Raw genomic sequence first — 23,639 nt, 5'->3', positions numbered from 1 at the left:
GAGAAGAAAAGAAAACAAGAAGAAGAAGAAGAAGAAGAAGAAGAAAGAAGAAGAAGAAGAAGAAGAAGAAGAAGAAGAAGAAGAAGAAGAAGAAGAAGAAGAAGAAGAAGAAGAAGAAGAAGAAGAAGAAGAAGAAGAAGAAGAAGAAGAAGAAGAAGAAGAAGGTGAATGTATACTAGTGTCAATTACTAGTGGAATGAGTTTATGAAGTTGAATGTATACAAGTGATGTTGACCTAACGAATACCTGTCTAAAGCCACAATAGTTTAATTAATGGAGTTTTTCTTAACCCTTTCAACACCACAGTATCTCCTTCATGTAATTGCCGGATTCAATTTTCTGTATCTAATAACTAAAACCTATTCAAATATTTATCCAACACAGTTATAACTTTTTCTGATCAACTAATACAAGATTTAATTAACTACTAACGGCTTAACCGCTTTAATACTAGGACACATTTTTACCTTGAGATTTATGTACGATTACACCATTTCATTGACACCAGGAAGAGTCTATGGAGGTCACAAGATTAATGGCCAGTCTTCACTATTTCAAGCCCCCACATGAGCATCTGAAGGTGTATAAAATCACCAAATAGTAAAAAGAATGTACATGGAAACGCATCATGGTACTGAAGGGGTTAAGAGGAGCAGTACATTAGTGAACAATATTCTCAGTCTTGTTTGCTTGACAGTCACACCAACACACAAGTAAGACACACAATTTTAGCATTCAGAAAGCACTCGATAACAAAACTGCTTAGCTTCAGTAAGTAAATTTATTGCCTAACACGCTTCAATATCAACAGGAGGTGGAGTGTTAAGCAAGATTCGTTTTCTTCAACCCTTTGTTCTATCATTAGCACTCTTCAAACGCCGCACAGATTACAGGTCGAGTTTTCACTACTAACCCCTTCAGTACTGAGACACATTTTTACCTTGAAATTTGTGTACGATAAAACCATTTAACTGACATTAGGAAGGGTCTAAGGAGTTCAGATGATTAATGGTCACAGTCTTCACTATTTTAATCCCCGACATGAGATTCTGAAATTAAAATCACCAAATAGCAAGCAGAATGAATATGGAAACGCGTCGTAGCACTGAAGAGGTTAATGATGACAGAATCGTAACTAAACCATCACTAGAATCATAAAAAAAAGCACCAATGAAGTAGTTTTCGCAATAGACTTCAATCAGAAAACACCCTTGAAACTCCAGGTACATTTCACTATAGCAAGCGGTGAGATGATGAAATGTTGGCGAAAAAAGGTCCACGGTGCTGTCTTGCTGAACGCCGCACCAACTGTTTCCCCAGCGAAGGCAGAGTGCATGCACATCCTCAACACCTCATTGCTTTCTCGAGCCTTCACCCTCTTCACCTTCATGCAGTCACGAACCCCGCACACACACACACACACACACACACACACACACACACACACACACACTAGCGCCTCGGTGCACTGGTTTTCACGCGTTGATTCACTCCCTGGTTGAAATAAAATCACATATTCCTATTTATTTTTCTCTCTTTCTTACTATTTCTTCATATATTTCCTGGTATTTTTAACCCTTTTAGTATACTGGGGCACAATTTTACCTTGAGATTTGTGTACGATTAGACCATTTTATTGACATTAGGAAGCTATTTCAGTTGAGTTTTGTGTACCATTAGTCCATTTACAACTTGTCTTCTTTTAAGAGGGAGGTATCGAGGCATTTGCTCCCCTAATTCTGGCTGACGGTTTTGGCACTTTTTCTACTCTTTGGAGAGCCAGCGCTCAAGTGGGCTTTTTTCTAACTTTCTTTTTTTTTTGCCCTTGGCTGGCCCTCTTCCCTACGTAAAAAAAAAAAAAAAAAAAAAATTTACTGACATTAGGAGAGGTCTATGGTGGTCAGAAGATTAATGGCCACAGTCTTCACTATTTCAATTGAGTTTTGTGTACCATTAGACCATTTTATTGACATTAGGAGGAGTCTATGGTGGTCAGAAGATTAATGGCCACAGTCTTCACTATTTGAATCCACCACATAAGTTTCTGAAGCTGTATAAAATCACCAAATAGTAAGCATAATAAGGAAACGCGTCATTGTACTAAAGGGGTCAAGGTTATTTTGAGAGTTATTTCTGATGTCATTTACCAGTGTTGTGTTTGAATGCAAAGACACACTGTTGAGTTTTTGTGTCAAGTGTTTGTGGGTATCGTCTTCTGTGCTTTGTGTGGAGTAACGGAGCTAATTTATCGTTATATTGGAAAGGAAGGAAGAGAGGAAGGAAGGGAACGGGAAGGAGAACAAGAAAGGGAGGAGGAAGAAGAGAAGAAGAAGGAAATGAAACGATATAGACGATAATTACGATAATAACGACGATGGCAAGGAAGAATCAGAATACAAAAGAAGAAGAAGAAGAAGAAGAAGAAGAAGAAGAAGAAGAAGAAGAAGAAGAAGAAGAAGAAGAAGAAGAAAAGAAGAAGAAAGATGATGATGATGATGAAGAAAGAAGAAGAAGAAGAAGAAGAAGAAGAAGAAGAAGAAGAAGAAGAAGAAGAAGAAGAAGAAGAAGAAGAAGAAGAAGAAGAAGAAGAAGAAGAAGAAGAAGGAAAAAAGAAGAAAACAGGAAAGCAAGAAGAAAACAAGAAAAAGAAGAAAAAGAAGACACTAAGAAGAAGAAGAAGAAGAAGAAGAAGAAGAAGAAGAGGAAAAAAAAAACTTATAACGAACGAGAAACTGAATATATATGCAATTTAATAAAAAAATAAAACCAATGTAACAAATAATTTTTTTCCTCCTTTAACGTAACGAGAAGAAAAATAATGTTCTTTTCTTTAGTTTATTCTTGGTTTGACGCTAAAAGAATGTTAATTTTGCATAAATATATTCTTATCGAGTGTGTTACCTTTTATATTACTCTCTCTCTCTCTCTCTCTCTCTCTCTCTCTCTCTCTCTCTCTTATCCTTGTATCATTTCTAATCTTGCATGCTTTCCTTTCCTATTTTTCTTTGCTTTATATCCTCGAGTCTCTAATTTTCCTGTTATTCTTTATTTCGCCTCTCGTGTCCTCTCGTGGCATTTCCTTCACGTAGTAAGCTTGTTGAGTTATTCTTGTGATGCTGAATACAGTGACCTCTTCCTGTAGTTCTCTGGCTCCATTCTGAACGCCTTTCCTTTAGGTTACAATCAAGGCGACAGATATTGCTTTCCGATCAATTTTTTATCTATTTTTCCACCTTGGTGTGTCTCGTGATTATCCTTTCCAGCTAGCTCTCCATGTGGTAGTTACGAATCTCTCTCTCTCTCTCTCTCTCTCTCTCTCTCTCTCTCTGTACGGCATGTTATTAGAGACGGATCTTTTTATATTTCATCTTCTACATTTTAATCTACTATTACAACTCTCCACGTGGTTATGTTAGTGATGTTACGAATCTCTCTCTCTCTCTCTCTCTCTCTCTCTCTCTCTCTCTCTCTCTCTCTCCCTACGGTGTGTTATCAGTGTCAGGTCTTTCGCTATCTTTCCAGCATGTATCTTTTTATCTATTTTTACAGCCTTCCACGTGGTAGTAATATTGGTGTTATAAATGTCTCCTTCTCTCTAAGCAGTGTGTTATCAGCGACATGTCTTCTTCTGCTATCTCTTCATCTTCCTCTACCTTGAAAACTTTCCACGCTGTAGTATTAGTGGTGTTCTGCAGGCGGTGTGATGGTCGGCGGCGTCTCCAGCAGCGCCTTCCCTTCTGTCAATACCGCGAGTGTGAATCTTCTGCTAACTTCCGCTCAAATAGTAAACGTCATCAGCATTTTTTCAGGTCTCCTTTATCCCTTGCCACGTTATCAAGTTTCCCTTCAGCGGGTGCAGGAACCTTGGGTATTTTGTGTCGTCCGAGGAGGGTGGTGGTGGTGGTGGTGGTGCGGCACTGGGCTCAGCAAGAGGCGCTACTCGGCACATCACCGCCACAGTCTCAATCCGTCGACGCCAGCCAGACTCTTGTGTACATCCTCGTGGGTTTGGGTGATCTACACGAGACCTGTCGACACAGTTTATTGGTTTTGACTTTTCATTTGTTCGTGTGATGGCTGTGTGTTTTGCTAGCGGCCGCACATGATGAGAAATGTTTACACAGCATCAGCTCACTGACGTACATATACAAAAATGTTTCCCACTGGCTTGCGCAGACTTCCACACTGTTTCACACGCGGCTAAGAACTGGGTCGAGTAGCGTGTAGCCTGGGCGGCGGGGCGTTGAGGGCGGCGAGGCGTGGGTGTGCGGGTGTCTCCTCCACTGGCCGGCGATGGCGGGTGGTCAGATGGGGGCGGTGCAGAGCAGGCCATGTCATAAAGAGCAACAAAGTCACCATCGGGCGAACGAAGAGCAGTGTATCGCCTCCACATCTTTCTTCTTCCTCTTGATTGCCACCCGGACGGCGGAAATTCTCGACCAATCAACACACGAGTTTCTTCCTCTCAGGAGAAACCGAGCCAATCAGGAGAAAGATAAGCACACGAGTTGCTACTATTGGTCGCACAGGCTGGCTGGAGGTCCGCGGAGGAGGGACGCACCGCCCCCTGCCCTTGCCACCCTCCGCGCGGGGACACAAGGGCGAAAATGCCGGCTGGGGGAGAGTTTCGAGGCAGCGCTGGCCCCGAGGTGGTGTCTGAAGAAGCCATTATTGTGACAAGGCGAGGAGTGAAGTAACTTGTGGGTGGGCGGGATGATTTATTAGGCGATGAAAGCTTCCGACTGCCACACTAACCACAAATTGGTGCACGCGACACCCGGCCATTCGTCACCCCGCAGCACCACCAGCCTCCTCCTCTTCCTCTTCCTCCTCCTCCTCCTCCCGCTACCAATGGACTAAGCGCCGAGTCCTCCGCCGCGAAGGATACCGCGCGAGAATCCCAGTGTGTATTGAGTGAGCGCAGTGACCCAGCATAGTGACAGAGACATGGACAGCGACACTGCTTGGCCCGCCGCCTCCTAGCGTGACTGACCCGCCAGAGTGCCAACCATGCAGGTGTTGTAGACCCCTCCACACACAAGAAGCAACAGGACACATACACTTGAGCGAGGCGTGTGGGAGTGCGGGCGTGGTGGAGGGGATGAATGGCGTGGGCGGGGGTGGGGGTCTCGGCTACCCCACCACGGAGAAGGGCGCCCGCAAGCCGAAGTGTGCCCGCTGCAGGAACCACGGCATGATCAGCTGGCTCAAGGGACACAAGCGACACTGCAAGTTTAAGGACTGCACCTGTGCCCGCTGCAACCTGATAGCGGAGCGGCAGCGGGTCATGGCGGCGCAGGTGAGTACGCGCTCAGCTCACCCCCACGTCACGCTATGCCAGTGCATGAGAAACTTCCAGACACCATAGCGGTACAAACCCATTCACTGCTTGATAAATATTCCTTTACCTCCTCTTACGGAAAAGTTCTTTAGATTCTTACTTATGAGTTTGTGTCGCTAACCTTCACGTCACGCTAGGACAGTGAATTGCTAAGTTGCAGACACCATAGTGATCAAAACCATTCACTGCTTATTAAATATTCCCTTACCTCAAGTTACGAAAAATTCATTATACTCTGATGAACTTGTCTCGCTAACCTTCACGTCACGCTAAGGTAGTGAATTGGTAAGTTGCAGACACCATAGTGATCAAACCCATTCACTGCTTGATAAATTTTCTCTTATATACTTCCTCTTACGAAAAATTCTTTGGATATTTACTTTTGAGCTTGTCTCGCTATTTTTTCACGTCACGCTAAGGCAGTGAATGAGTAAGTTCCAGACACCATGAAAAAAAAAGAATAAATAAATCACTGCTTGATAAATATTGCCTTATACGTTCTCTTACTAAAAATTCATCAGCTTGTCACGCTAAGCTTCACGTCACGCTAAGGCAGTGAATTGGTAAGTTGCACACACCATAGTGATAAAAAAAAAAACATTCACTACTAGAGAAATATTTCCTTATACGTTTTCTTACTAAAAATAATCATTACTCCTATAAGCTTGTCTCGCTAAGCTTCACGTCACGCTAAGGCAAAGAATGAGTAAGTTCCAGATAAAGTCCATTCACTGCTTAACAAATACACGATTCTTTAGACCCCTTCTTATGTGCTACAGTCACGCCAAGCCTCAGGTCATGCTAGGTCAGTGAGTTAGTAAGTTCTAGACAACACAGCGACAAAACACACTGATAACTTTTCTCCTGTATCCATTTACATTTTTTTCTTTTTTTAATACTCTCATTATGTGTAAGTCTCGATCAAACTAATTCACTGCTTGACATATTCTCTTATGGTCACCTACAACTTGTTATAGACACTTAATAATGTGCCACAGTTTATTATATTATATAGCCAAGAAAAGACGAAATTAATCCTCTATTTTCTCCCTCTCTCTCTCTCTCTCTCTCTCTCTCTCTCTCTCTCTCTCTCTCTCTCTCTCTCTCTCTCTCTCTCTCTCTCTCTCTCTCTATATTTTTCTTTATTCGTGCAAATGTTTTTTTTTTTTTCTAGTGCTATGAATGTTAACTAGGGAAGACTGGACCCGTGAATGACTTAACTAGCGCTCAGTATAACAAGAAAACTTACTGTTATTGTTATTGTTATTGTTATTATTATTATTATTATTATTATTATTATTATTATTATTATTGTTATTATTGTTGTTACTGTAATTATTGAATCCATGTGATAAAAAAATAATGTCTTAACCTCTTCAGTACTGGAACACATTTTTACCTTGAGTTTTAGGTATGATTAGACGATTTTATTAACATTAGGTAGGATCTAAGGAGGTCAGAAGCTTAATGGCCAGAGTCTTCACAATTTCAAACCCCACATAAGTTTCTGAAGCTTTATAGAATCACCAAATAGTCACCAGAATGAATATGGAAACGTGTCATGGTACTGAGGAGGTTAGTAGCTATACACGTACATTCAATAAGGTTTTGCAACATATATCGGCAAATAGCGTTCAGTACAGCCACGAGGAAGTTTATCCTTATACTTCTCATTCCTGTTGTTATTATTTTTCAAGCTAAGTGAAAAAATGTTAAACCTTGTACATTCATTTAGTAAGCGCAATACTGTATAACGTTCAATAGCGTTCAGTGTAGCTATGAGGGAAATTTATCCTTCCTCTTATCGTTGCTGTTGTTATTGTTATTTTTTAAGCTAAGTGAAAAAAAAAAATGTGTCAAACGTTGTGCATTCACTTGGTAAGCTTTATACTGTATAACGTTAAATAGTTTTTAGTGTAAGACGAAAATATATTCTAATTATAGTTGTTATTATTGTTATAATTGAAACTAGCAATGAAAAAAAAAACTATTAAAGGCTCTACATCCATCGAAGCAGTGGTGCTCAAATTATTCATATGTTAACCCCTTCGATACTGGAACGAATTTTTGCCTTGAAAATTATATACGATAAGACCATTTTATTGACATTAGCAAGGGTCTATGGAGGTCAGAAGATTGATGGCCACAGTCTTCACTATTTCAATCCCCACATAAGTTTCTGAAGCTGTATAAAATCACCAAACAGTAATAAGAACGAACAGGGATATGCGTCATGGTACTGAAGGGATTAACTTCAAACACATTACAGTGTCCCGCTTCGCCCACCACTGAAAAAATAATAAGAAAATAAATAAAATAACACAAATATGCAAACTCAGAGGTGAATTAATAACGACGACGATGATGATGATGATGATGATGATGATAATGATGAAGACACAGGTAAGAAAAAAATAAAGCGTTTAATATTCAAAACTACAGCATTCGAGAAATATAGATAAACATAGTAATAAAATGAAGACAACAATGAAAAAAAATATTCAAAACTGAAAACATGAAAAAAAAAATCAAGTAGAGTAAGAAAATGAAGACAACAAAGAAGACAAACTTAAGAAAGAGAGAGAGAGAGAGAGAGAGAGAGAGAGAGAGAGAGAGAGAGAGAGAGAGAGAGAGAGAGAGAGAGAGAGAGAGAGAGAGAGAGAGAGAGAGAGAGAGAGAGAGAGAGAGAGAGAGAGAGAGAGAGAGAGAGAGAGAGAGAGAGAGAGAGAGAGAGAGAGAGAGAGAGAGAGAGAGAGAGAGAGAGAGAGTAAAACGTTAATATTTCTAAGGAACAAAAATGATGAAAAGATAAAAAAAAACTCATTCAAATCTTTGGAAGTGAATCTGCATTACTTCAACAAATAAATAAATAAATAAATAAATAAATAAATAAATAAATGCCGTAAAGAATAAAACAAATAAATAGATGAGGAAATAAACGAGTAAATAAACAAAACATTAGAAAAATAGATAAATGAATAACAAAGGAACAGAGACATAGAGAGAGACTGATAAAGAGATAGAGAGGCCACAAAATAAATACAATGACACATAAATGGATAAAGACCCCAAAAACAAATAATAAATGAAAAAATCCTTCCACACTATTTCAATTCTTACACAAACCAGTTGACCACACATACACACACACACACACACACACACACACACACACACACACACACACACACACACACACACACACACAAAAAATAATAATAATAATAATAATAATAATGATAATAATAATAATAATAATAATAATAATAATAATAAACCAACAATTTCTTTCAGCAAATAAATAACCTAGTGAATCTCTCTCTCTCTCTCTCTCTCTCTCTCTCTCTCTCTCTCTCTCTCTCTCTCTCTCTCTCTCTCAAGGTGAAAAATATATGGTGAACATTTAGTAAAAAATATTGAAACTTGAAAAATATGAATAAATTGAAATGAATGGACGTAGAGAAGCTAATGAATATATAAGATTAAAATTACTAATGCCAATGAAACGTATGACCGGATGAATTAAATGAATAAATAGACAAATAAACTAATAAATAAATAGATAAATAAATAAATGAAACTATAACAGCAAATAAGATAGAAGATAGATAGAGAGAGAGAGAGAGAGAGAGAGAGAGAGAGAGAGAGAGAGAGAGAGAGAGAGAGAGAGAGAGAGAGAGAGAGAGAACGTATCATGTGAATACTAACACAAACATTAGATTCAAAACATAGATTGAGTGAAGAGAGAGTGAGAGAGAGAGAGAGAGAGAGAGAGACCAGAAGCACAACACAGACACATATACACACACATACACACACACTTACACACGCAACACTCACAACTCTACATGTATCACGCAAAACAACAACAAACGAAAAGAAGAGAGAAAAAACAGAGCCAATGTCGTGACTCAGCGGAAAATTAAATAAGAATAATCAGAGAGAGAGAGAGAGAGAGAGAGAGAGAGAGAGAGAGAGAGAGAGAGAGAGAGAGAGAGAGAGAGAGAGAGAGAGAGAGAGAGAGAGAGAGAGAGAGAGAGAGAGAGAGAGAGAGAGTTATACATATCACAACCAAGACTGTTCCTTTTATCATTATTATTTTTGTGGTATCAGAATTGCAAATAGATAAACAAATAGATAAAATAGACAACGATAATAGAGATATATACAATACACCAGATTTATGAAGGCAAATCACTCACACTTTCGCAGGAAAATGAAAGAAACGAGTCAGTTGTTAAATATAATAAGCTTGAATAAGAAAAAAAAAATATAAAGAAAATAGAAAAAGAAATATTAATCACCATTTAAGATACAGTGCGAGGCAACGAAAAAGGAAAAAAAATCATAATAAAAGACTAAATATAAGAGAAATCATTAAGAAAAAATTATACGCAAAAATAGAAAAAAAAAAAAAATTCGCTACGTCTTAAAATACAGTGTTTTTTTCTTATTTTATTTTTTATTTATACCATGTGGGGTTTTCACGGGAATTTTTGGGCTAAAGGGGATACTTTTTGTGGTACCTCCTATCTCAAAGCCGACCCGCTAGGAAACCATTGCCCTGAGTGAGGAAGCCCAACCTACACTCGGACCGTGGACAGGATTCGAACCCGTGCACTTGGAGACCCCTCGAACCCCAAAGCACGCATGGTTCATAATAAAAAGCCAAACATAAGGAGTTATTAATTAGTGTGAAGATATGAAAATAACACAATCACTTCCTTATGTATGAATTGATAAGACGCAAGAGAAGAATAAAACAGTATAAAAAATAGGAAAAATAAATAAACCTTACTATTTATTAAGAGAAGTTATTAATTAGTGTGAAGATACGAACAACCTTCTTATCAAACACAACCTCCTTTATGTGCAACTTCATCAGACCTCAAGTGGAGAATAAAACAGCATAAAAAAGGGAAAAAATAAATAAAACCCTGCTATTTATTAAGAGGAGTTATTAATGAGTGTGAAGATACGAACAACCTTCTTATCAAAACACAATCACTTCCTTATGTATGAGTTGATAAGACGCAAGAGAAGAATAAAACAGTATAAATAAAGAGGGAAATAAATAAAACCACGCTATTTATCTCACCCATACCAAAAAAAGAAGAAGAAAGCCAAGTTTCCTTCTAAAACACAACCACTTCCTTGTGTACAACTTGATGAGACACAAGAGGAGAATAAAACGGTTTAGAAAAAGAAGAAAAATAAATATATCCCTGCTATTTATCTCAACCATACCAAAATAGGAAGAAGAGCCAAGTTTCCTTCTAAAACACAACCACTTCCTTGTGTACAACTTGATAACAACCAAGACGAGAAAACAAATAGTATAGAAAAGAAAAAAAATAAGAGTAACAAACAGTATAGGAAAAGAAGAGAAATAAAGCAACGCCATTTATCTCACACATACCAGGAAGGGAAGAATGAAGACAAGTTTCCTTAGACACAACCACTTCCTTGTGTACAACTTGATGAGACACAAGAGTAGAGAGAGAGAGAGAGAGAGAGAACAGTATAGTAAAAGAAGATAAATAAAACTCTGCTATTCATCTCATCCTTCTAAAACAACCATTTCCTTATCCACAATTTTAATTACGAAGATTAAAGAGGAAAAAGGAATACAGGAAAAAAAAAGAGGAAAACGCTGATTATCCCTCCAAAACAAGAAAATAACAGTAAAACCAGCTATGTTTTTTTTTATGCATGAGAGAAACTATCTATGGACAACAAAAAAAAAAAAAAAGGCCCACTTACGAAAAGGCCCACTTAAAAAAGCTTACTTAAAAAAGGGCCATTTTAAAGAAAAATAAAAAGTCCCACTTTAGAAAAAGGCACATTTTAAAAGAAAAAAATACTTAAGAAAACCCCACAAAAAAAAAGAACATTCTAAAGAAAAAAAAAGAAAGAAATGGCCCACTTAAAAATAGCCCATTTTAAAGAAAAACACTAAAAAAGGTCCCACTTTAAAGCAAAAACACTTAAAAAAATCCCACTTGAAAAAAAAGGCACACTTAAGTATTGAATGTGCCTTGAAACAGCTTCCTCCACCTTCCTAAACCTCTTTTCTAAGGTGCTTGGGCGAGGTCTGGTTGTGTTTGGAGGGTTTTAGGTGTGTTTGAGGGGTCTAGGTGTGTGTTTTTAGGGTCTAAGTGTGTTTGAATGGGTCTAAGTGTGTTTGAAGTGGCTTAGGTGTGTGTTTTGGGAGTCTATGTGTGTTTGGTGGGATCTAGTTATCTTTGAGGGGTCTAGATGTGTGTTTCTATAGTCTAGGTGTGTTTGAAGGGGTCTAGCTATGTTTGAGAGGTTTAGATGTGTGTTTCTATAGTCTAGGTGTGTTTGAAGGGGTCTATTTATGTTTGAGAGGTCTAGATGTGTGTTTCTGTAGTCTAGGTGTGTTTGAAGGGGTCTAGCTATGTTTGAGGGGTCTAGATGTGTGTTTCTGTAGTCTAGGTGTGTTTGAAGGGGTCTAGTTATGTTTGAGGAGTCTAAATGTCTGTTTCTGTGGTCTAGGTGTGTTTGAAGTGGTCTAGCTATGTTTGAGGGGTCTAGATGTGTGTTTCTGTAGTCTAGGTGTGTTTGAAGGGGTCTAGCTATGTTTGAGAGGTTTAGATGTGTGTTTCTGTAGTCTAGGTGTGTTTGAAGGGGTCTAGTTATGTTTGAGGGATCTAGATATGTGTTTTAAGGGTCTACGTGTGTTTGGAGGAGTCTAGCTATGTTTGAGGGTCTAAATGTGTGTTTCTGTGGTCTAGGTGTGTTTGAAGGGGTCTAGATGTGTGTTTTAAGGGTCTAGGTGTGTTTAGAGGGATCTAGGTATGTTTGAGGGGTCTAAATGTGTGTTTCTGTGGTCTAGGTATGTTTGGAGGGGTTTAACTATATTTGAGGGGTCTAGGTATGGGTCTTTTGTGGTCTAGGTGTGTTTATAGAGGTCTAACTATGTTTGAGATGTGTATTTTCAGAGGTTTAGGTGTGTTTGGAGGGATTTAGATGTGTGTATTTGGGGTCTAGATGTGATTAGAGAGGTCTGGCTATGTTTGAGAGGTCTAGATGTGTGTTTTTAGGGGTCTAAGTGTGTGTTTCTCGGGTTTAGGTGTTTAGAAAGGTCTACACCTCTTCCCTGACACGTAGCAATCGAGCTGAGTTAATGAAGAAGTCCATCACAGTAAGGTTTAAACAGGAGCAAGAAAGACTATCACGTTGTACTAAGCCAAAACAATATCAGGTTCCCGCCAACACAAAACTGACTCAAGAACAATTCCCTGTAAAAACTAACACTCTCACTTCACTAATACATATATCAGCCCTATTTTTAAACACTCAGGCCTCTTAGAATTAATATTAAAAGCCCACACATATGATTTTTCCGTTTACCATGTTGTTTTTTAATTAATTCCTTCAGTACTGGGACGTATTTCTACCTTGAGTTTTGGGTATGATAAGACGATTTTATTGGCATTAGGGTTTATGGAGGTCAGAAGATTAATAGCTAGAGTCTTCACTATCTTAATCCCCCACATGAGTTTCTGAAGCTGTGTAAAATCACCAAATAGTAAGCAGAATGAATATGGAAGCGCGTCATGGTACTGAAGAGAGTAAAGATTAAAAAAATGTTATCAAAATACCATTAGCATCATGAAAGCACAACGTCACTTCTTAGTAATCACCAACTAACGCTCTTACTTCACCAATACATATATCAGCTCTTTTACTAAACGCTCGGGACTCTTACAAGAAATACTGATGCTCAAACATATAATTTGCCATTCCCTTTATCATGGGTTGTTTTTACATTGACGATACAGGAACCTTATCGAAATACTACTAGAATAATTGAAACACCGTTGAAAAGCTTAGCAGTCTACACTACAGTCTGTTCAGTTGATAAAAAACTTTCAAACCAGAGAAATTACGTCACTTTCTTATGGGTATCTTTTTTATATTGACGATACAGACACTTTATCAAAATACTCCTGGAACAATTGAAACGCCATTGAAAAGCTTAGCAATCTTCCACTAAACAGTTTGCTCATTTGAGGAGAAACTAGCAAACCACAGGGAAAAGACTAGTCACTTTCTTATGAGTATCTTTTTTATATTGACGATACAGACACTAGAATCATTGAAACGCCATTGAAAAGCTTAGCAGTCTCCACTACATCTGTTTAGTTGAGAAGAAACTACCAAACCACAAGGAAAAGACTAGCTACTTTCTTATGAGTATTTTTTTTACATTGACGATACAGAAACCTTATCAATTACCACTAGAGTCATATAAACACTTTCGAAACACAAATAACCACCACTAGAAACTGTTTAGTTGAGATAAGCGAGTGAAGGAAGCGTTTGAGAATTCGTTCCTATGATTCAAGAGTTATTTCCACCGATCATGCAAGAGTTAACGGCCTCTAAACTACCCTTACACTACCATTAGTCATAGAAACAACCTTGAAAACTCTCTACTAGAACCTGTTTAGTTGAGGCAGTGGTACAGGAAAGGTTTGAGAATTCTTATTATGACTGAAGAGTTATTTCCACCGACCATATGAGTTAACTACCCCTATAGTCACGAAAAATCCTTGAAAACTTAACAATCTCTACTAGAACCTGTTTAGCTGAGGCAGTGCACGGTGAAGTTAACGTAATTCTTTGCTATGATTTAAGAGTTCATCGACCATATGAGTTAACTACCCCTATAGTCACGAAAAAACCTTGAAAATTTAACAATCCCTACTAGAACCTGTTTAGTTGAGACAGTGGTGAAGCTAACGTAACTCTGTGCTGTGATTCAAGAGTTATTTTCACCGACCATATGAGTTAACTATATATACCACCTATAGTCACGAAAAAAAAAACCTTGAAAACTTTAATTATCTCTACTAGAACCTGTTTAGTTGAGACAGTGGTGAAGCTAACGTAACTCTGTGCTGTGCTTCAAGAGTTATTTCCACCGATCATGTAAGAGTTAAGGGGTGCGTCTATCAATGTAGCGGGCGGCACATCTATAACTCGACGCATGATTCAGCGGCGGGGTTAACTAAGGCAAGGCGGGCAGCCGGCAAAGGCAAACAGATGCCCTGCGTGCTATCATCTGCGGTCTTAACAAAATAACACTAGGTCCGGCCCGCTGGGTCATGTTATGGGTGAAAGAGAGAGAGAGAGAGAGAGAGAGAGAGAGAGAGAGAGAGAGAGAGAGAGAGAGAGAGAGAGAGAGAGAGAGAGAAATATAGCATTAAAAAAGATAAAAATGTACACAAAACAAGAAAATAATACTAGATGTAACGCTACCATAGAGAGAGAGAGAGAGAGAGAGAGAGAGAGAGAGAGAGAGAGAGAGAGAGATATCGCATGCAAAAAAAAGATAAAATGCACACAAAACAAGAAAATAATATTAGAAGTAACGCTACCAGAGAGAGAGAGAGAGAGAGAGAGAGAGAGAGAGAGATGCAAGGCCCAGTTACTCGAGCCGTCAGTGAATCAGCAGATCCTTCGCATGAGAGACAAAGAAATAAACACAGGCTTGGCGCGGACATGGGAGAGCCGCCGCTGAGATCACGGGCAAGCTGAGTCAAGCTGCAACAAATTAACTCTCCTCTCCTTCCTTCCTTCGCTACCCCTCCTGAGACGCAACAGGCAAATCTTACACTCCGTCCCTTTACATTGAAACTTTGCGTCATTTCTTGCTTTATGTCTTAAGATACAGAGGGCGAATTTTAAAGTCCCCTATATAGCAAGACTCCCATTTCTTCCTTCCTTACTGAGACGCAACAGGCAAATTTTACACTCCGTCCCTTTACATTGAAACTCTGCGTCACTTCTTGCTTTATTTCCTAAGATACAGAGGGCGAATTTTAAAGTCCCCTACATAGCAAGACTCATTTCTTCCTTACTGAGACGCAACAGGCAAATCTTACACTCCCATTACATTGAAACCCTCCTTCCTTTCTTCCTTTCTTTCCTACTAAGACATAATGGGCAAATCTTACACTCCCCAGCATCACAATACTCTTCTTTTCTCCTTCTTTACTGAGACACAACAGGCAAATCTTACAGTTTCCAAAATAACAAGACTCATTTCTTCCTTCCTTTCCTATCCTTCTAGAGACACAACGGGCAAGTCTTACAGTTCCCCCAGCATTGTAAGACTCTCCTTCTCTCCTTCCTTACTATACTATCACTCCAGAAACAATACAAGCAAATATTTACTACAAGACTCACCTTCCTTCCTTCCTTTACTATCACTCCAGAAACAATACAAGCAAATATTTAAAGTTCCCAGCGTTACAAAACTCCCCTCCCTCCCTTCCTTCCTTCCTTTACTATCACTCCAGAAACAATACAAGCAAATCTTACAGTTCTCAGCATTACAAGACTCTCCTTTTCTCCTTTCTATGCTGTTTTTCACGACACAGCGACGGGAAATCTGACAGCCTACAGTTCTCCAGCTTTGCATTGAGATTTCTAGACAACCGTACGTACTTTCATTCGTATCAGAAGTCCAGGAGTAAATATAAAAGATTTGGTTACACGGAGTTTATATGTTAGTAAAGTATTTGTGTTTTAACCCCTTCAATACTATGACGCGTTTCCATATTCATTCTGCTTACTATTTGGTGATTTTATACAGCTTCAGAAATTTATGTGAGGATTAAAGTAGTGAAGACTTTGGACCATTAATCTTCTGACCTCCATAAACCCTTCCTAATGCAAATAAGATCTAATCGTATCCAAAACTCAAGGTAAAAATGCGTCTCAATATTGAAGGGGTTAAAATGGACACATACACACACATACTACATCGAAGTACAAAGTGGAGTTAAGTAAATGGATTAAAGTGTATTTAGTATCTTCAATTACTCCCCACTATACTCTTTCTACCCACGACGCTGAGTAGATTGTAGATAAATTAATTACCACAGTCACTCCTTAATACCCCCATCGCTTCCTATTACTCATTCCAACCACGACAATGAGGGAAGAGGAACATGAATCAATATCACTCACTTCCTATAACTCAATCTACCCAAGGCGCTGAAAAGGAGAGGTGAATTGAAACTCAGTCACTCTATTGCTGTGTATGGCGATGGTACAGATTAATTCCCCAGTCACTCATTGTTTATCCACGGTGATGATTGAATTACTACTACCTACCACTCATCTGTCAGTCTAACAACCCTGGCGCTGAGTAAAATAGGTGAATTAATACTCCAGTCATTCCTTAACAACCATTGCTGTTTATCCAAGGCGTTCAGTCAAATAAACATGAATTACTACCTCTATCACTCCCTATCTCTCAGTCTAACCACAGCGCTGAGTAAAATAGACAGTAGATGAATAAATGCTCCTGTCACTCCTTATTGCTGTTTACTTACTGCGCTGAGTCCAATAAACATGAATTACTACCTCTATCACTACCTGTCTGCCTGTCTAACCACGGCGCTGAGTAAAATAGGTGAATTAATATCCCAGTCACTCCTTATAAATTGCTTACATACGGTCATTACTTATTGCTGTTTATTTATGGCGTTGAGTTAATTGAACATGAATTAATACCCTTATAACTCACTATCTCTTAGTTAAACAGACAGTAGGTGGATTAATACCCTTTTTTTTATATATATAGGAGAGAAGCCAGCCAAGGGCAACAAAATATTAAAAAAAAAAAGGCCCATTTGAGTGCAGTTCCCTAAAAGATAAGTAAAGAGTTAGCCAAAAATTAAGGAATAAATGTCTTGACACCTCCCTCTTAAAACAAAACAAGTCGTAGGAAGAAGGAAATACAGAAGCAGGTAGGGAGTTCCAGAGTTTACCAGTGAAAGGTCTGAATGCTTGAGAGTATTGGTTAACTGTTGCGGTAGAGAACTGGAGTGAATAGGGATGAGAGGAAGAAGAAAGCCTTGTGCAGGGAGGCCGCAAGAGGAGGGGAGGCCTAGTCACTCCTTTTTGCTTGCTTACCGTCATTACTTATATATTGTGGTTTATTCATGGCGTTGAGTCAAATGAACATAAATTTGATACTCTTATCCTTCCTATCTCTTACTTTAACCCAGGCGGTGAATAAAATAGGTGAATTAATACCCCATTATCTACGGCATTGAATCAAATAAACATGAATTACTACCTCTATAAATTCCCTATCTATCAGTCTAACAACCCGACGCTGAGTAAAACAGGTGAATTAATATCCCCAGCCACTCCCTATTGCTTACCTACGGCGTTGAGTCAAATGAACATGAATTAGTACCTCTATCACTCCATATCTATCAGTCTAACCCAGGCGCTGAGTAAAATAGGTGACTTAATACCCCCAGTCACTCCTTATTGCTTACCTACGACCATTGCTGTTTATCCAAGGCGCTGAATCAAATAAACATGAATTATTACCTTTATAACTCCCTATCTGTCAGTCTAACAACCCCGGCGCTGCGTCACACACCCGTAGGCACTAAATGTCCTGCCCTTTGATCGTAGACACGGATTCTGGGCATGGCTGGAGAAGTTGGACCCCGCGCCGCCGCCGCCGTCCCCCACGAGCCGAGTGACGTAGGAATGGCACCACCTCGGCTCCCTTGGGTCATGGCAGCGAGGGCGAGGTCCAATCTCCCAGCGTCTGCCACACTCCCATGTCCCCTCGACGTACGTATCACCCCACACACCTCCTGAATTGAGGCCACTCCATCCCTCACTCCTTCCACTCCCTCCACTCACTCCCTCCACTCCCTCCTTCCCTCCCTGCCTTCACTTTCTTGGGTTGCATCTCACTGTCCTGATTTGCTGAGGAAAGTGACGTGACGCTCTTAAAAATGTGACTTGTATGTAATTTTTTCATTATTTATTATTTTGTCTGTTTTGTGTTTATTTTGTTCTCTCTCTCTCTCTCTCTCTCTCTCTCTCTCAATAAATCATAAGTAACTACGTATTTTTCTTCCATTTTCTTCATTTCTTTCCTTCTGAGTGTCAGTGTTCTCTCATCCGTGAATTTCCAAACACACAAACAATAAGAAAAAGTCCAGAAGAGAATATCATGAAGAAAAACACACATTTAAAGAGAAAAAAACAAGGAAAAAAGACGAGAGAGAGAGAGAGAGAGAGAGAGAGAGAGAGAGAGAGAGAGAGCAAGGCGTAGGTAGTTCAGAAGTCAACACTAAACACTCTTAAAGTAGTTCACGGCACCGTCTCTACATTACCCAACCCGGACACAAGCAGGAGCGCGTTGGTCGGTTGCAAGTGTTGAGAGGCGGAGACGAGGAGACAAATAAACAAAGCCGAGAGAAAAGTGTGTCTCGGGAGGGCTGGATGGAGGCGAGGGGAGAGTGAGAGGGGGGTGATGGTGGGTGAGGGGTGGTAGAGGAGAGGGTGACTACTTTGGTGTGTGTTAAGCATTGCGCCCTTCAAGTGTTTGGTCATAAAGTGTGTCTGGCTCTCCGCCTCGTCATGTTCTGTGTTATCTCGCATGTTTTGCCTTCATAAAAATGGTTGTTTACGTTTTCTTTTTACTCGTGAGTGATTAAAACGTTTGTCTTCAGCATTTATTATTCTATGACTTGAGTTTAGTGTGAAGTCTTGCGGCGCATGAGTGGCGATAAATCCCGCGGTCTGTTTGTATTAGAATTCCCTATCGTTGAATAAATACCAAGTTATCTATATTAATCTGTAATGTTTATATCTTCTTCTGACTGTGGCTTCATATCAGCTTTACATTAGCTACACTGGTCACCGCCACAGTCTAACTCTTTGGCTCATATTCTCAAACTTTTCTGTGCTTCACCTCCACTATTTCAAGAGGCTATATGTAAACTGACACGAGTTTTTTTAAGGTGTTTTTACGGTTCTAGAGGCAGAGTTATAAGATTTCTACATCATTACTTGGAGAAACACTCTTGAAAACGCAGCTAATCATATTTGTGACGGGAAAACAGTAGTGGTGGAGAGCAAAGCGTTTCTAAATAAGGAACTTTCTGTTTCTTTACTTTATTTCTTTTCAAAGTGAACCCTGTGTAACAAAACCATTACGACTTATACGGTTCTAGAGGCAGAGTAATAAGATTTCTGCATCATTACTTGGAGAAACACTCTTGAAAACGCGGCTACTCATATTTGTGACCCGGGAAAACAGTAGTGGTGGTAGAGGTGGGAGAGGAACTTTCTGTCTTCTTGCTTTCCTTCTTCTCAACAAACTCATCATTACAACCATTGAGATTATGCCCCTTCTCTCTTTTTTTCTTCCTTTTACCATTATGCCTACAAGGATTATATATTTCCCCCTATTTTCATCCTTTTCAAAGCGAGCCCTATTTTACAAACTCGCCATTATCACCATTAGAATTATGCACTTTTTCTTTTTTTTCTTCCTTTTACCATTATAACTACAAGGATTATATATTTCCCCCTATTTTCTTCCTTTTCAGAGTGAGCCCTATTTTACAAACTCACCATTACGACCATTAGGATTATGCACCTCTCTTTTCCTCCTTTTACCATTATGACTACAAGGAATATACATTTTCTCCCTATTCTCCATATTAATTATTATGAACATCAGGTATATCAGCATTTTTCTCCTTATTTTGTTCCTTTTCCAAATTAACCCTTTGTAACAAACTTATTAACCCCTTCAGTACCAAGCCGCGTTTCCATATTCATTCTGGTTACTCTCCAGCGATTCTATACAGCTTCAGAAACTTATGTGGGTATTAAAATAGTGAAGACTCCGGCCATTAATCTTTTGTCCTCTATAGACTCTTCCTAATGCAAATAAAATCGTCTAATTATACCTAAAAACCATGGAAAAAATGCGTCTCAGTATTGAAGAGGTTAAAATCACTAGATATGTTATGTAAAGTGAATGTAATGCCCGCCTCTGAACCTCGTGTTAGCCTGACATTCACACTAACCTCTCTCTCTCTCTCTGTTACCTCCACTTTTCTCCTCCCTCACACACTTTTCTCCATATTTCCCCCATACCGCCACAGAACCATACACACACCCTTCACACTCAGCAGGACAACCTGAGTGGATAGAAAATCAAAAGAAATATTAACTCCTTCAGTATCGAGATGCATTTTCTTACCATGACTTTTCGTTATGATTAGACGATTTTATATGCATCAGGAAGGGTCTATGGAGGTCAAAGGAATAATGGCATGAGTCTAGTTTAATCCCCGACATAAGTTTTGAAGCTGTATAAAGTAGTAACCAGAATGAATATGAAAACGTGACATGGTACTAAACAAACACCAGGAAGAAATAACTTAATCAGAATAAGAACTACCACCTTGCGTTACAGAGAGAGAGAGAGAGAGAGAGAGAGAGAGAGAGAGAGAGAGAGAGAGAGAGACTTATAGAATAGTGAAGATGCTCCGGCGTTTCTCGCAAGCTTTCATAAGAGAATATAGCAGATAACAGAGAAATAACTTGGCTTTTGTGCTGAGAATACACGCAATATACAGCAACACATAATATACAGTATCCAAAGGTACCAGAAAGACAGGCAAATCACTCTAAAAATTATATTCACAATACCACGAGCCTTTCCCGCGCACTGCCTGACATTAGCATCATCTCACTCATCTCTCACATTACAAGGTTCTCTGTGCTCACCGTATAGCTTTCTTGGCACAATCTACGAGGTAACTTCACCATGAACCCTTCCCGTGCACTGCCTGACATGTAGCAAGAACACAGTTGGAAGGCATAATCTGTTGCTGTTAACCCCTTCAGTACCATGACGCGTTTCCATATTCATTCTGTTTATTTGATGATTTTATACAGCTTAAGAAATTTATGTGAGGAATTAAAATAGTGAAGACTGTGGCCATTAATCTTCTGACCTCCATAGACCCTTCCTAATGTCAATAAAATGGTTTAATGGTACACAAATCTCAAGGTAAAATGTCACAGTATTATTTAGTGATCTTATACAGCTTCAGAAACTTATGTGAGGAATTAAGATAGTGGAGACTGTGGCCATTAATCTTCTGACCTCCATAGACCCTTCCTAATGTCAATAAAATGGTTTAATGGTACACAAATCTCAAGGTAAAACGTGTCCTAGTATTGAAGTGGTTAAGGATGTGATTCTTACGAGCCCTAAGTTATAATCTCATCAAGCTTTCACATTACAAGGTTCTCTAGGCTCATCGTAAGGCATTCGTGGCACCATCTATGTAATAACTTCATCGCCACCTGCAGAGAGTTAAGAAAACCACGGGGAAGTAAGCGCCAAGCATCCACTCAATCTCATCACTGTCTACATCAGAAATTAAACTTGCGCGCCCAAAAGCAACCCACCTCACCGAATTAATTCATGCGCTGCCGCCTAGAATAATCATATCGTCACTGTTAATAATATATACAGGTATAGCACTAGTTGTTTTATTATTTAGTACGAACAATTGTATTTAGAAGTGTTCGGTGTATATTATTTAGTAAGTGTCAGTATTCCTAAAGTTTCCAGCACGGCATGCACGGGTTCGGACACAGTGTTGAGGTGACGCCTGAGACTCCCTGAGTACGATGACTTCATGACATTCGTGCGCTGATACTCCTTAGTTTCAATACGAAATGTAATGTACGCACCATTAACTAACAGTAATACACCACACGGCATTTATAGACTCTTTTTGTATTCTATTTATCTATCTATTTGTCTATCTATTCATTATTTTCTTATCAAAGCGGTGCATAATACTTTTTTTTTCTTTTAATCACGCACGAACAAAACATTCCAAAGCTTAAAACACTAAGAGGACATTCTGAAGTATATATAAATGCATTAAGAACAGGTAATAAGATCGTTAAACAATAACAATAGAATAAGATTAAATAAAGAAAATAAGAAAGCAGAAGCCGTCAACACCTGACACACGGCATCCCTGAAGGGCGCAGAACATACCTTGCTGTGTTCCTCTTTCATTTTTTCATTCTCCACCATATATAATGAATGATGAGTTGACTGTAGCCTCACCGTCACCGACAGGTCTCCGCCAGCCATCAAGTGGTCTGTTTCACTGATCGCGCCCCGCATCCTGGGGTCGAGGAAAGGCAATTCTCTCTCTCTGACATTTCTCGATGGAGCGGCCTATATCGTCAAAATACGAACAAATTTCACACAAAATACCACATATATTGCCATAGAAACTCTCTCAACATATCACAATACTTATAGACAACTTGCACAATCAGCTTGGTCTGTCATTATCAGTCCCTGCTACAAAAAATCTTACATTTACCTGCATGGATCTCCAACGTGCCAGTGTATGTGACTGTCCACGACCACGAGTCAATGGAGTCTGTAAGGTGCTAAGCGTGACGTAGCCGCACCTTGTTAAAGGATGAGCATCGATTTACATACAGTTTGAACTTATTAATGTCCGTATGCTACACAGGTTTTCATGCAAATTACTTGTGGTTATATAAAAAGGAATAATGATTTGAAGAGCATACACAACAACAATAATAGGAGCTTATGGCCAGCGTCGCTGCGTCTGACCACCGGGTTATAGACTGCGCCAGGCAAACCCTCGGAAAGATGACAGTAAAACAACAGCTCCCAGCAGAGCGTAGCTTGACGTGCATAAACCAAAGAAAAATTATGTACCCGCAATTTTTTTTTATTCATTTACCTTTCAGAAGCTAAAAACATCAACATAAGATGACAACATTGCCGGCAAACTTCCGCGATCCATGCAGAGGAGTACGAGGGAAAATCTCTCCCTTGCTAATCCTTAGTCTAAACACTAGAAGAGCAGCCACTTACGCCACGATGGAGAAAAAAGACACAGCAGCCGGCCCGTCTCTCAAACAAGTAACGTGTTCAAATGAGTTCATCCATTGCAAACCTAGAATCATACTTTTGTTTCCATCACCGCCCCTTTCAACACCCTGAGTGAACCCTGGTGTGGCGCGGCCTTGTGGTGCGGCACGGGGCCTCCCGCCTCACTGCCCTCACTGCCCTTCGTCACCCACTGGAGAAGAGAAAGAAAAATATTGACTCTTAATTATCTGTACCTTGGGTTGAGATGACGGGAGTGTCTATGGCCATTTGGTGTGTGTCATTCCTCCTCCTCCTCCTCTCCTCTTCTTTCTCCTCGTGTAAGTGGTTGTCGGGCAGCAGCCAGCACCAGGTGGAGGCTACATTCACCGCAGAAATCTCCGTCTTAGCCAAGGAAGATAGACTCACCGCCTCTTCCTCCGCCTTGGCTTGAGAGGAAAGGGGAAGCGACAAGTATGCGTAGGAATCTTGAGTGGGCGGCGGGCTGAAGTATTATTCTTATCGTTGTTAATGGCGACCAAC

The 23,639-nt window shown here is 39.5% G+C and overlaps 1 protein-coding gene across 2 annotated transcripts in view; it reads left to right on the top strand.

Annotated features, from left to right (window-relative positions):
- Window positions 1-4,613: 4,613 nt before the first annotated feature.
- Window positions 4,614-23,639, top strand: part of LOC123510639 (doublesex and mab-3 related transcription factor 3, truncated-like) — a 30,130-nt gene continuing 11,104 nt past the window's right edge. Inside the window, exons 1-2 of one of the 2 annotated variants that reach the window (XM_045265952.1) lie at window positions 4,614-5,299; window positions 17,816-17,980. In XM_045265952.1, the coding sequence (XP_045121887.1) occupies window positions 5,102-5,299; window positions 17,816-17,980 (363 nt within the window). In that variant the 5' untranslated portion in view covers window positions 4,614-5,101. The remainder of the gene's footprint in view (window positions 5,300-17,815; window positions 17,981-23,639) is intronic. The other variant, XM_045265954.1, reaches the window with a different exon arrangement.

Source organism: Portunus trituberculatus, chromosome 29, assembly GCF_017591435.1.
Source record: "Portunus trituberculatus isolate SZX2019 chromosome 29, ASM1759143v1, whole genome shotgun sequence".
Taxonomy (NCBI): Eukaryota; Metazoa; Arthropoda; class Malacostraca; order Decapoda; family Portunidae; genus Portunus; species Portunus trituberculatus.
The sequence above is the reverse complement of the archived record's forward strand: the minus strand, read 5'-3'. Positions and strand labels throughout refer to the sequence as shown.